The sequence below is a fragment of the Mesocricetus auratus genome, unplaced genomic scaffold, assembly GCF_017639785.1.
Source record: "Mesocricetus auratus isolate SY011 unplaced genomic scaffold, BCM_Maur_2.0 Super-Scaffold_100028, whole genome shotgun sequence".
In the NCBI taxonomy this organism is placed as follows: Eukaryota; Metazoa; Chordata; class Mammalia; order Rodentia; family Cricetidae; genus Mesocricetus; species Mesocricetus auratus.
Window position 1 is genome coordinate 12109536 of NW_024429209.1, and position 14926 is coordinate 12124461.

General features: G+C 48.9%; 1 protein-coding gene across 5 annotated transcripts in view; it reads left to right on the top strand.

The window, feature by feature from the left end:
- The window catches only part of Eya2 (EYA transcriptional coactivator and phosphatase 2), a 172264-nt gene that overhangs the window by 111686 nt on the left and 45652 nt on the right, over positions 1 to 14926 (top strand). For 4 of the 5 annotated variants that reach the window (XM_040732765.1, XM_040732766.1, XM_040732767.1 and 1 more), the window contains 3 exons: positions 8392 to 8534; positions 13711 to 13794; positions 14451 to 14495. In XM_040732765.1, the coding sequence (XP_040588699.1) occupies positions 8392 to 8534; positions 13711 to 13794; positions 14451 to 14495 (272 nt within the window). The remainder of the gene's footprint in view (positions 1 to 8391; positions 8535 to 13710; positions 13795 to 14450; positions 14496 to 14926) is intronic. The other variant, XM_005084966.4, reaches the window with a different exon arrangement.

Consider the following 14926-nt stretch of genomic DNA (forward strand, 5'->3'; position numbering starts at 1 on the left):
GGGCCACAAAAGGGAGTTAGTGGGGGTTTTGAGGTGGAGTGACAGGTTGCTTTGTGTGGTAAGGAGCATGTGTATAGCTCAGGGCAGGAGTGGCCTTGGGTTGCTAAGCTATTCAAACCAGGTGTCTCACAGGTGCTGGGGTCACAGGTGTCTCACAGGTGCTGGGGTCACAGGTGTCTCACAGGTGCTGGGGTCACAGGTGTGCCCAGCATTGAGTCTTGCTCTTTGGTTGTTTTGTCTTATTTGAGACAGGATCTCGTGTAGCACAGACTGTCCTTGAACTCAGTGTGTAGCCAAGGATGACCTTGAATTCCCCATGTTCCTGCCTCCACGCTCAGCCTTAAATTTATCCCTCTGCCTCTTTTCTGAATCTGCTGGTGTCCTCAGGGTTGGTGGAAGCCCACTCGGTAGTGGGATGAGGAGTGGACACTCCTCACTGCCTATCGCTTGCTAGTTAAGGGGTGAGAAAGAAGCAGTGGGGAACCCTGCCCCCTCTCTCCCAGGGCTCTTGGTGTGGCTGTGGGTCTAGATGGGCGCATTCCTTCCCTGAGGAGTCGTCCCTGTCCCAAAGACGAACAGAGACGCCTGGTCAAGCATTTCCAAGTCACAGAGCCCAGTGAGCTTCCCTCCCTGATCTTGGACGTCTTTGGCATCTGGCTTCTCCGAATGCAGCCTCTGTGCACTGGAAACAATGGCTGATGGGGAATTGGGATGGATAGGAGCTACTGGCAGGAAGATGGGCCCAAGGGCGTACCTGACGCGTGTGGTGCCCTTCCTGAGGGCCGTAACCTTGGACCCCATGGGGGCCAACAGGGGACTTGTGTCTCTGAAGTGTCCCTTCATTGTCCCCCATTCCTCATATATCCCTTGGCCTCAGGCATAATAAATTATCATAAATAATAATTAAATGGCCTTAGGTAAAAATAATAAATAGAAAATAAGTGGTTGGGTGGCTTTTACTGTGTCTCACAAGCTCATATAAGATGTAATGGCATCACAGGACTGGAGGGATGATCAGTGGTTAAGAGCACTGGTTGCTCTTCCAGGGGACCCAGGTTCAGTCCCCACCACCCAAATTGTGGCTCACAGCCATTACTAACTTTAGTCCCAGGGGATCTGATGCCCTCTTCTGACCTCCAAGGGCACTAGACATACATGTGATGCACAGATAAACACACAGGCTAACACTCACACACACAAAAATCTTAAAAAGTTTTTAGTCTAATGACAGTAATGACTGTCACCTCTAATTGAGGTGCCTACTCTCTTTTCCCCAGTGTCTGTTTGCACAAGAAGAGCATTTCGCTTATGTGCACACACATACATGTACACACATATGTGCACACATTCAGACATTTAGTGTGTTCCACAAAACTTCACTTTCATGACAGTCTAGGGTGCCTGGTGTCTCCAGTGGTTTGACTGACAGATCCCACTGGCTCTCAGCCTTGTCGGTGATGGTCTCCAACTTTTTTCCCCCCAGCCCCCACCCCACACCCGACACACTGAAAGACACACTGCTCTGACAGGCATGAACATCTGTGCAGAGGACGCTGGGCAGCCTGCTGAGCAGGCGCAGTCTGAACACCTGTCCAGGCCCAAGAGAACAGCCACCAGCGGTCACTGCTTAAGAACTCCTTTCCGTTGTTTAATTGCTACAAACTACCCAAAAGAAGTTGTAAGGTTGTTTTCAACTTCTCAAACTCTCAAGAAGAGGTCTAGGGTTTTTCTGTGTAATCAGATAACACCTAACAAACACAGGAAGGCATGCACCCTTTAACCCAACTATTCTACACCTGAGAATTTATTCTAAAGACAACTTTCACATGAATACAAACACTTAAGAAAAACAATCTTTATAGCAGTTAATGTCAGAGCAAAAGACTAGACACACCATGGTAGTGCTTAACAGGACCCAAGTTAGGAAAAGGTGATGTATCCACCTGTGGCATACTATGCAGCTCTGAAAAAGATGCAGTGATGTCTGTCTAAGCGGCCCTCTTTGAACTGCTATTCTAGGCAGAGAGATGTAAAAGAACCACATGTGAAAATCCAGGCACAGTGTCTCACTTACACCTGAGATCTCAGCTGAGACAGGATTGTCATGAGTTCAAGTCTGACCTAAGTTACATGCTGAGTTCCAGGCCAGGCTGAACCACAGAGTGAGATTGTGTCTCACCTCACCCACGTGGGGAAAAAAAGCTATGCGTGAAATGTGTCTCCGGAGTTTTCTTAAATGGAAGTGTAGCTTGAAGTCCATGTTTGCATAGGAAGTTTCTGGAAAAGCACAAAGCAACTGCCGTGGTCATTTTGTCTGCAGAAGAAAGCTGGGAATGTGGGCTGGGAGGGAAGGACTGTGATAACAGACATCTGTACAGCTGTCTCAGCAGCATTGTGTCCCCTCCGGCAGCATCCTGTGTCCTCTCCAGCAGCATCCGGGGCCTTCACCGCGATAAACTCACATTCTGGACCAGAAAGCAAGTTCCAGTTAAGTCAGCATTCAATACAGAAAGCTTGTCCTCTGGTGGCATAGGATTAAATCACTAATAAATAACAAGTCCTTCTGGAAATTTCTCAAACCTTTGGAAGCTCAGTAACTCACTTCTATGTAACTTGGAGGTCAGATAAGAAACCAAAAGGAAATTTAAAAGTACTTTGAATTGAACGAAAATAAAAACAGCATATCCAAATTTATGGATTGTTATTAAAACAGCAAAGGGAAGTTTTTGTCAGTCAATGGCTGTTAGAAAAGACGGAAGGGGGGCTGGAGAGATAGTTCAGAGGTTAAGCTCACTGACTGCTCTTCCACAGGACCTGAGTTCAATTCCCAGCAACTACATGGTGGCTCACAACCATCTGTAATGAGATATGGCGCCCTCTTCTGGCATGCAGATATGAATGCAGGCAGAATACTATATACATAATAAGTAAATAAATCTTTTTTAAAAAAAGAAAAGAAGGAAGGGACCATCAAAGATGGAGGCATTGCCAGCACCCACAGGGCTATGGGTGCTCCCAGGAGCCTGAGAGACCCATGGAGCCTTAGAGGGGAGACGGCAAGGCGGTGGAGGATACGCCTGCAGAGCCCACAGTGTCTCCAGAACAACTTTTAAAAGGCAGATCTCATGGGAAGATGCTTTTAAGAAGTGGTTCTGTGGAACCGGGAAAAATGACAGAGGAATGGAGCAGTGTGCTGGGAGAACAGAAGTGGGACTAGAGATTTGGTGGCAACAGCAGATATGGGAGCATGGCAGGCAAAGACTATGCCACTGACAGCGGGAGGCTCGGGCCACCACCACCCAGCTTTGCCAATCAACAAAACAAGGTATCTGAGATGAAGAATGGTTCATTTTCTGGATTAAGGCTCCTGGAAAGACTTCTGCAGTCTATGCTGCCACCACTGGCTATATTGATGTCCGTGGTCCTCACTGCTGACATTTGTGACCTGTGCTGTGGCTGGAGGCCATGCTGATGTCCGTGGTCTGTGCTGTGGCTGGAGACCATGTTGGTGTCTGTGGTCTGTGTTGTGGCTGGAGACCATGCTGACGTCCGTGGTCTGTGCTGTGGCTGGAGGCCATGATGACATCTGTGGCCTGTGCTGTGGCTGGAGACCATGCTGATGTCCGTGGTCTGTGCTGTGGCTGGAGGCCATGCTGACGTCCATGGTCTATGCTGTGGCTGGAGGCCATGCTGACATCTGTGGCCTGTGCTGTGGCTGGAGGCCATGCTGATGTCCGTGGTCTGTGCTGTGGCTGGAGGCCATGCTGACATCCATGGTCTGTGCTGTGGCTGGAGGCCATGTTGGTGTCCGTGGTCTGTGCTGTGGCTGGAGGCCATGTTGGTGTCCATGGTCTGTGCTGTGGCTGGAGGCCATGTTGGTGTCTGTGGTCTGTGCTGTGGCTGGAGACCATGTTGGTGTCTGTGGTCTGTGCTGTGGCTGGAGGCCATGCTGACATCTGTGGTCTGTGCTGTGGCTGGAGGCCATGTTGGTGTCTGTGGTCTGTGCTGTGGCTGGAGGCCATGCTGATGTCCGTGGTCTGTGCTGTGGCTGGAGGCCATGCTGACATCTGTGGTCTGTGTTGTGGCTGGAGACCACGCTGACATCCTGAGGTGCTGGTGCTGGAAACCATTTGGAAATCCAGGACCTGTGCTGCTGCTGGCTGCTATGGGCAAGGAAGCTTCCTTTGCAGTTGTGTTGGTGACTGCAGACTCACAGCTGAGCGTGAGAGACATTGAAGGCTTCTGTGATGGCCTCTCCCTCAACCTTCAGAAAAGAAACAGTGTAGACAGGCAGCTGTTGAAGAAAGTCCTTTTAAAACTGTGATGAATGTGCCGAAGTGCAGTTCTTCGGGGTTGGTGGCTCCTGGTGGAGGGGTGGGAGTGGGGAAGGACATCACAGGTCTGGCCCCTGGGAGTTTGGCCGTGCTCCAAGGAGCATATGAGCAACACAAATCGGACTTGGTATTTGTTTGACCTGTTTTTTAGGGGGGATGGCACAAGGGTAGGAGGGTGGACCTGGAAGAAAGGGGAAGTGAGTGTGATCATGGTACAATGTATAAAATTCCCAAATAATTAATAAAAATCTTATGTTGGGGAGAAAGCAAAGGAGAAAGGGGATTACAAACAATATCTCATCTTTTTAATTTTAAAAAAAATATGTATTCATTTTTATTTTCTGCACACAAGTGTTTGTCTGCCTTTAGATGTATGTATACCACATATTTGCAGTGCCCATGGAGGCTGGAGAGGACATGTGATACTCTATATCTGGAATTACAGATGTTTTGAGCACCATATAGGGCTGGGAATTGAACCCACGTCCTCTGGAAGAGCAGCCAGTGCTCTCAATCACTGAGCCATCTTTCCAGCTCCAAATCCTCATCGATCTTAAGAGACTCACAAAAGAAGACAAATTAAGCCCAGAGTAAGCAGGGACATGGAAATAAGAGACCAGAGGAGAAATCAGTGAAAGCAGAAAACAAAATAAAGGAAGTGGGCACAAAATACCACAAAGGAGAGAGGTGACATCATTACCACGACTGTGCCTGAGCTGACAGCTTAGATCAAATGTGGATCCTGTGTAAGATAGAGACTACCTGGCTAATGTAAGAATACAGTGATTCTCTACACGGGCAAGTACCCAGTAAGCGAACTAATATTTTTATTATTGTTGTTGCTGAAGATCAAAACGCAGAGCTGGGCGTGTGACTCTGTTGGTAAAGTGCATGCCTAGAGTACATGAAGTGCTGGGTTCCATCACCAGGACCACACGAAACCAGGCATAGTGGTACACACCTGTAATCTCGGTGCTGGCGAGCGGGAGGCTGGAAGATCAGAAGTTGAAAGTCATCCCAGCTACATATAGAAGTCTGTTCCAGCTTGGGCTACGTGAGAGAAAACAGAAACCACAAAGAAAACGCCAGGCCCTGGTGGCTTTGCTAGTTAATTCAACTGAAAGTTTTAGTAAGAACTACTGATTCTATGCAAATTTCTAAGAAAATTTAAAGCCACACTTCCTGAGGCACCGTCTGAGGGCATCACCAACCCCAAGCCACACACTTCATAAACAGAGATACTTCTAAAGAAAACCATAGTAAGCCAAGCCTACGCTTTTATCCATTGGGACTTTAGCCTAAGGACCCAAAGATTGGCTTAAAATTTGAATTCAATTGATATCGTTTGCGAGTTTGCAAATTGAGGGGGCAGAAGTGCTTTACACTTCCACACCAGGCGGGCTAGCGAGAGCTGCACCTCAGTGGCAGGCACCTCAGATCATGACCGAACCCTCCTGTCAGCTCCCTCATTTTCAGATTTTCAGTGGGCGTGCTTGGAGTTGGGGCTTTAGGGGGTGATTGACTCATGAGGACAGAGCCCTTAGGAATGGGGTTGATGTCTCTGCAAGAACAGGTAAGAGAGCAGATATCTCTCTCCTGTGGAAGATATGGCAAAAAATCTACCCAATGGCAAGCCCAGAGACTTCACCAGGAACTGGACCAGCTAGCATCGTAACCTTCACCTTCCCAGCCTCTAGAACACTGTGGAGCTGGAGAGATGCATGGCTCAGCAGTCAAGTGGGCACACTGTTTTTGCAGAGGACTCAAGTTCAGTTCCCAGCACCCATTTTGGGTGGCTCATAACAACCTGAAACAAGCTCCAGGGATGTGACGCCACCTTCTGGTCTCTAAGGGAACCGGCACTCATGTGCATATACACACCTGTGTATACACACACACACTTTTTAAAATTTTTTTAAATAATATACTTGTATTATTCAAATCCTCACATCAGTGCTGGTTTTGTTTTAACAGAGCAAACTAAAACCACACAGCTTCAAAAGATCTGCAGAGATCTGCAGACACCACAAGACAGTATAACAACAAAGATCTGTAGACACCCACAAGACATATTACAACAAAGATGTATAGACACCCACAAGACAGTATTACAACAAAGTGTGCAGACATCCGTGAGACAGTATTACAACAAAGCTGTCTACTGATTTCAGTAGTGGGGAGGGGAGCAAAGCTTGGGCCTTGAGTTTGCTAGGCAAGAGTTCTACCACTGAGCCCCAGCCCTCTTTTTCACTTTTTGTTTTGAGACGAAGTCTCACTACACTGCTGACCCTGAACCCCCTCTGTAGCTCAGTTCAGTCTTGAACTTTTGAGCCCCCTACCTCAGTTTCCCAGTAACTGAGATCACATCTGTACCATGAGGACCAGCTAAAATGTCCTCTGAGCTGAGGAGGAATTCTTCCTCCTGAAGAAAGTTGTTTCTGACTCCGTGCTGGGAATGTCCAGTGCTGTGCCCCAAATGCTGGCTGGTGGCTGGCTTCTTTTCCACTGTGTCCCTTAGTCTGCTAAGGAGCTGTGTAAACATTAACAAAGTTGAGTTCCCCGGGTTTTGAAGGAAAACGGTCCTTCCAGGATAGGTGGAAGAACTCAGCCCATTCCCAAATACATTTAGGAAAAGCCGGCCCTCCTTCTCACGGTGACCTGAGAGCTGTTGGAAAGCTGTCGTCTGCAGGACACGCTTAGAAGCTAAAACCAGCAACCAAGGTGTGAGGAAATGGAGTGGGGTGTTCTCTGAGAGGGTTCCCGGTTCTGATGCTATACTCATGAGAACAGGCCCAAATCTTGCCATTACTTTGTAGAGACCCCAGGCAGGCTCAGCCCCCTTATGAAGCCACACGTACCCACGTGTCTCTGGGTCCTCTCTTGAAACTACATTGCTGTGATGCAAGCCCAGAGACTGGCTAACTTTATAAAAGAGAGGTTTATCTAGCTCATAGCTCTGAGGGGACCTGGGACCTTTCAGAGTGTGTCCCCGGTTAATCTGAGGACCTCCCACAAGGCTCCACCATCACCACCCTGGGGCACAAGCCCCCAAAGCGTGAACCTGGGTTAGAAGTGCTGGGAGAGCATCTCCCCATGGGCATGTGTTCTCATCCCTCCATCTGCCCGGGCGTCTTCACATCGGCATGGGCTGTTCACTGCCGTCATAGCAGCCCTCCTCTGCTTCTCCAGGCCTTGGAGCAGATAGCCCTCACTCGGGAAACCTTCCCTACAGACCTCCCATGCAACACCCTACTACCACCCAACACTCTGCATGGATCTGTGTAGAAACAAGATGACAGTCTCAGGTGTCACCCTCCAAATGTCACCCTCCACCTCTTGTGTGACAAAGTCTCTCATTGGCCTAGAGCTCACTAAGCTAGAGTAGCCGGCCAGTCATGTCTGAGGTTCTGCCAATCTCTGTCTCCCCAGCACTGGGATCGCCCTCTGGAATCAAACCAGGGTCCTCGTGCCTACAAGGCAGGTGTCTTACCAGCTGAGTTGTACCCCCAGCCTTTGCTGCAGTTTTTGAGTGCTTAAGCCTCTAGACAGGTCCCAGAACCTGAAACAGAGCCTGTCTCATAGATATCTATTGGTTGGGAGAAGGTCACGAATAGTACAGATGGCTGTAGTCAGAATTTTCTGTCTTGCCAGCCATCTCCCAAATAACCACATGGAGACTTCTTATTAATTATAAAACTTGGCCATAGCTTAAGCTTATTACTAACTAGCTCTTTCAACTTAAATTGTCCCATTTCTATTAATTTACATATTGCTGCTCTCTTTTTGTTCATAAGTTCTGCCTAACCTCTACCTGCCCAGCTATTGGCAATTCAGCCCTTTATTAGACAATGAGAGCAACAAACATTCACAGTATACAAGGGTTGCTCCACAGCGGATGGCAGAGACCAGCAGTTTAATCTTATGATCTTGACCTCTGGTGCTCTCTTCAGGGTGTCCTATCTGGGGGTTTCATGGTGATGGGGCTGGTGCAACATTTCCCAGGAAGAGATACCTGGATAAATTTCTGACCTGTGTGTCATCCCCTATTGTTTCCCAGGTGACTACAACACACACAACGGGCCTTCCACACCAGCGAAAGAGGACGACACAGACAGGCCCCATCGGGCCCCAGAGGGGAAGCTACGCGGCCGGTCAAAGAGGAGTAGTGACCCCTCCCCAGCAGGGGACAATGAGATTGAGGTAACCAGGGGGTGTCTAATAGGGGTAGAAGCTGATTTCTGTGTGTAGGCTGAGTCACTGCTGAGGGCTGAGGCTCTCCAAGCTTTTGGTCAGCTGCATTTTGTAAGCACAGCTCAGTGACAGCTCCACTACCCTGAGAGGCCCTGGCAAGGAACATGATGAAAAGACAGGTGCTGGGTCCCATACGAGACCAAGTGGCGAAACGTGCGGGCAGTTTAGAACGTCTGATTTGTCCCAACCTGGGGCAGAGTTTGTGAGGAGGCTGCAACAAGCAAGTGGAGCCAATCAGTGATCTCCAGGTTCAATGAGAGGTTCTATCTCAAAAAAAAAAAAGTAGAGAGACAGCCAAGGAAGACATTGGACTTTGATATCTGGCCTCCACATGCATGGACACATGTCTACACGCGCGCTCGCACACATACACACACACATACACACACAGAGAGAGAGAGAGAGAGAGAGAGAGAGAGAGAGAGAGAGAGAGAGAGAGAGAGAGAGAGAGAGAGAGAGAGAGAGAAAGAGAGCCAAGGATTAAAGAAATGCAAACCCAGGGAACTACCAGGAAGCTTTCAGGTGCCGTCCTACCAAAGAGCAGTCTGTTTGAGAACCCAGCACCATTTGACCCAAAGTTAGACTCCATGCCCAGCTTAAGTGTTACAAGTGTCCCTTGATTGATGCCCTATGGGGTGGGACAAGGATGCCCTTGTCAGAAGACCTGAGGGGACCAGGCCAGGGGCACCCTTACTGAGGCACCTGGCACCACCCTTACTGAGGCACCTGGCACCACCCTTACTGAGGCACCTGGCACCACCCTTACTGAGGCACCTGGCACCACCTGTCCCCCTGATGCAACTTTAGCAGTGGCCCTGGCTTTGCTGTTTCACCCTGGAAATACTGTCCTGTGGACGCCACTCTTACCCTTTCTGTTAGTCATCAACAACTTAACACATTCTAGGACTCTGCCAGGGAGAGTTGCCCTGCTGAAAGGAATGCCCTCAGCCTGGGCCCTCAGGACCCACGCCCTTCACTTTGAGATGGGCTCTCACTTGTGCTTCCCAAGATGGTCTCAAAGTCCTGAGTTCAAGCCATCCTCCTTCCTCAGCCTCCCAAATAGCTTCAAGTCCAAAGGAATGCTACACATATATCCAGCTGTATAACCCAGGCTGGCTGGTGATCCTCCTGCTTCAGCTTGCCAGTTCGTGTACAATAAATACCCTACTTCTATTCTTTCTTTGAGCTGGGTGGGGCTTGCGACAGGGCCCTGCTACATAGTCCAGGCTGATCTCAAGCTTCAAATCCACCTCCACCTCCCTGCTTCAGGGATTAGAGCTGGGATTACACTGTGTCTGGTTTCCCCTCTGTCCTGAAGCTTCCTTTCTCACTGAACTGACATCCTTACATTTCCTTCAGTGTGTTTGGGTCTTTTCAAAAAGGGCCCTGTTGTCTGTGGCCTGCCTCCCTCCTGCATTCCTGCGTGGCTCCACCAGCTTGAAAACGCGTAGAGTGACAAGGCCTTAAAGCTCCCTCTGGGGAACTCCGCAGTCACCTGCCATAGCTTCTGCCCTTGATGGGAACAGTGGGAATGGAGAGACAGTCTTCCATGACACTGAAGAGGGGGTGGGAGGCTCGAGGCATGGAAATGGAGGCTCACAGGGCAGTATTATTCTGGAAACACCTGCTTCTCCCCCTAAAGTACCAGCGCGCGTAAGAATGGGCACCAAGGTGTGAGCAGCGCTTTCCTCCGGAGTTTAATGTCAGCAGGCGCGCTCACACCTCCTAAGTCTTTGGCAGTTTCATAAATGACAGAAGCTCGGGAGAGAAGCCTGTGTTGAGGTGGCAGTTCTGGGATGTGTTAGCTGAAACCCTTGGACTACAGGGGCCAGGAACCAGCTTGAGCTGGCTGGCATGCAAAAGCAGAATTTCTTTGAAGGATACAGAGCCTTCTTAGAACTCAAAGGTAGAGGACAGGACAATGGAGCATTGGAGAGGCGGTAAGATCAGCCAGGGAATTGGACAAGGAAACGGGGTTGGGCCTCTCTCCTCACGTGTGTATGAGCTAAAAGCCCCACACTGTGCCTTTTCAACGGCCCTGTCCCATACAGTGCTCCTCAGACCACTCCAACCTCTCCCTGCTGTCACTAAAGCCAAGTCCTAGGGAAGTGTTGGGCCCATCTCCATCTGCAATGGGCTTTCTCTTCCCCTCAGGCTGCCTGCCTACTAACAGGCCCCAAAGATGTGACTACAGCTTCCTTTGTTTAAATCTCAGATCTGCCTGAGGTGGTTAGGAATCCACTTAGGGGCAAGCTGTAGTGGCCATAGATAGGGAGCTGCAAAATGTCGCAGGGGTTCATCCACTAGGACTCCAGGCTGGGGTCAGTGAGGTGAGGAGAAGGGGTGTGGGGCTGCTTGATAGAGGACTCAGTGGGTAAGTTAATAAAGCCTATATGGATCTGAAGACACTCACAAATTGCTTTTTAATTCCACAATTAAAACTTCTAAGTTAAACTGATTCAAGGCATTGAGTTCAAATGAATCAGGATTGGCATATTTGAACTTCAAAAAGCCCCTTCAAAAGTTATAGTTTCCTAATTTTTTTTCACATGACCTATATGGCCCATAATAAGAAATATACTCAGGATTGAGGAAATGGCTCAGTGGATTTTTTTTTTTTTTTTGGTTTTTCGAGACAGGGTTTCTCTGTGGCTTTGGAGGCTGTCCTGGAGCTAGCTCTTGTAGACCAGGCTGGCCTCGAACTCACAGAGATCCACCTGCCTCTGCCTCCCAAGTGCTGGGATTAAAGGCGCGCGCCACCAACGCCCGGCCGGCTCAGTGGATTTTGTACTTTGTTTTCCTGTTACTGTAATAAACATGATGACCGCCAGGCGGTAGTGGCGCACGCCTTTAATCCCAGCACTTGGGAGGCAGAGGCAGGTGGATCTCTGTGAGTTCGAGGCCAGACTGGTCTACAAATTGAGTTCCAGGACAGCCAGGACTACACAGACTGTCTCAAAAATAAAACAACAACAATAGTAATAATAATATAAACATGGTGATCAAGAGAAACTTAGGGGAGGAAAGAGTTTATTTGGTTTAGACTCCATGCCAGAGTCCATCACTGGAGGAAGTCAGGACAGGAACTCAAAGCAGGAACCAGGGGGTTAGAAACTATGGAGGAATACTACTTACTGGCTTGTTCATTTGCCCATGCTCAGCTAGCTTTCTATATAAGAAAGCTCTCCTGCATAGGGATGGTGCCGCCCATTGTGGGCTGGGCCCTCCTATGTCAATCTTCAATCAAGACAATCTCTCATGGAAATGTCCAGAGGCCAGTCTCATAAAAGACTTCAGCTGAGGTCCCCTCTTATGTTGGATCAATCTGAGGATAAAAATTAACCAGGATAGAAGGTGCAGTGCTCAGTTTGCAAGCATGAGGACCTGAGTTCGGATCTCCAGCATCCATTTAAAGACCTGAGCATGGCAGGCACTTTTATAACCCTAGTGCTGGAAGACCCAGGGGTTTGATGACCAGTCAGCCTGGCCAATCAGTAAGCTCCAGGTTCAGTGAGAGATCCTGTCTCAAAAAACGAGGCAGGGAGTGATAGAGGAAGATGCCTGGTGTTGACCTCAGCCTCTATATGTGTGTGCATCTGCATATACACACGCAAAAGTGAGTGGGGAAGTCAAATCTTCAAGGACCGGGCCAGCAAAGCATCAGACCTATTATATATGACTCAGCACCAGAGCATAGTGAAGGGATCATGTCAATGGGAGGAGGAACATTGTTTTCTACGAAGAATTCTGTACCCAGAGAAAATATAAATAATAGGTTTACTAGAATTTGGGAAGGTTACTCTCCAGACATGCCTTCAGAAGACAAGACTTAAGGATACACTCAGGTAAAACAAGGCAGAAAAGTCAAGAAAGGGGCAGACTTAGAGTCCAGAGAAGAGTGGCTCCAACTCAGAAACGCATGGGATGGAATTCTGAGGATTGCGCTCTCAGGAAGCCCAGGGGTGATCCAGTCCACACTGCCCATCCCCATGCCTGAGGACACTGCTCTCAGGACAAGGGATATGACTGAATTTGACATGATAGTGAAGGCACATTTCAACAATAAAGAGAAAATCAAAGCAATGAATAAGCCCCAGCAGGAACAGCGAGTTCTACGAGCAGGTGTGACTCATCTGGGAACACACTGAGATTATGTGAGTCAGGATGCCTGTAGGAGAATGTAAGTTGGACAGGAGACACATGACCTTGATGGCAGGTGTGTTCTCCTCAGAGTGGATCGGGAGCTATGAGGTTGGATAGACATGTTACTTGTCTCAACAGTGAACAATAATCAACAATGTAAATAACTCCTAGTTATGGACATTTAAAATCAATGAATTAGGGCCCAGAGGATAGCTCAGTGAGAAAAGGCACTTGCCTACAAGACTAATGCTGTGAGTCAGATCCCTAAAACCACATAGAGACAGGAGAGAACTGACTCCACAAAGTTCTCCTCTGCCCTACACGCACACACACACACACACACACACACAACCATTCATATACAACAAGTCTTTTTAAAAATCCACGTGTAGAAGACAATGTATAGTTATGAAACTAAGCGTGCAGACTAATTTGCTCACACTAACAATGGAAAAGTAAAGCCAATGGCAATTCAGAACAGAGACGGGTGAGGACATCAACACGCTCCTCTTGCCCACTTAGTCCTCTGTCTTAGACCAGGGAAGAAATGCAGAGGTTCCATTTGCAGAAATGGAAAATTCTGACGGAGTTAAAAGAAATTGTCAAATGTTGGCAAGTCCATGAATTGCAGAGTCAAGCTTGCTGCAAACAGAAATAGCTTCCGTGAACAGTCACTTGGTAGTGTCTCACATTGTCGAGCGAGTCCTAAGGTTTCTTCGAGCATTGGTTTGGCCTGAATGCCTCCCTTTTTTATTTTTTATGTGAAAACCTCTAGGTTCCAGCACGGGTGGGGCTGGTAGGAGTCCAGAAATTGGCCGTGACAATGCACTTGACACAGGTGGGGCTCAGTGGCAGCTCTGGGCACAGTGTGGGCCACCTGTTTTATAACTTAATGTGTCTCAAGACTTCTCCCAGAAGGTTAGGGTCTGCAGAGGACACGTCACACATAGGCGACTCCATCTCTTCTCCTTTTCTGTCACAGCGGGTGTTCGTCTGGGACCTGGACGAGACGATCATCATTTTCCACTCCCTGCTCACAGGGACTTTTGCATCCAGATATGGGAAGGTAAGGATTCATTTTGCCATTCTCTTTTTTCCTAAAAAAATCACATTTATATATTTATTTGCTTATTCTGTATGTACCTGTGGGTCTGGATCTGGGTGTGAACATGTGTGGTGGCCCTGTAAGGATGTGAAGGTCCGAGAACAACTTGAGGAAATCAGTTCTCACTTTCCACCATGTGAGTCCCGGAGATGGAACCCACCCATGTCATCAGCCTTGGCAGCAAGCTCCTTCACCCACTCAGCCAACCTGCTGGCTGGACCTTTTCGTTCTTTCCAGATGTGACTGTGTGCCCAGGCTGCTTGTCCTGGGAATCATGGGGACTGCTCACAAGAAACATATCAACCTCAAACTGCCCCTCTGGGTCAGCCCGGGGTTGACACACGAGGATATGTTCCCTCGGCGTGTGAGAACTTCGCCAGTTTTCTATCTGCCATCTCACACACATTTGCTTCCAACGCTTGAAGTCGCCAGTGTCTATAATCACTGAAGTCCTTGGGGCTCTGCTTCCCTTAAAGCGGAGAGGTACACCATAGCCAGACGCATAGTACGCTGGGAAATGGGGCGGAGTACTTTCCTACTCCCCGGTTATCTGGGGTGTGGCACGGGCGTGTGAGGCCAGCGGTTGACAGTGGGTGTCCTCTTGTTTCTCCCCACAGTTTTTGAGGCGGGGTCTCTCAGTGAAAGTGGAACTCACTGACTTGGTAAGGTTGACTGGCCAGCAAGCCCCAGGACCCTGTCTCTGCTCCCCCAGCTCTAGGGTCTCAGGTGCACACCACTGTGCCTGACTTTTTACACAGATGCCTGGGATCTGGGCTCAGGTCCTCGTGCTTCTGCGGAAGCATTCCAGGGACTGAGCCGTCTCCATAGCCTGCTGTGGACTTACAAATCACAGGTGAATCATCTCTTCAGGGCAGTTTGTAGGGGTTGAATGTGGTGCCTACGAGGAAAACATAGTGGCCGTCTGCTCAGAGGTGAGAGCCCAGGGGCAGCTGCTTCCAGCATGGGTGGGGAAAGAGACTCACCAGGCCTGCGAAACACTTTTGTTTCTGCTTGTGTGCTGGACTTGACATCAGCTCATGGCTTTCCCAGCTGCTTGCGGTTTTTATGGCGGCTATAACAAGCTGAGGTGTGA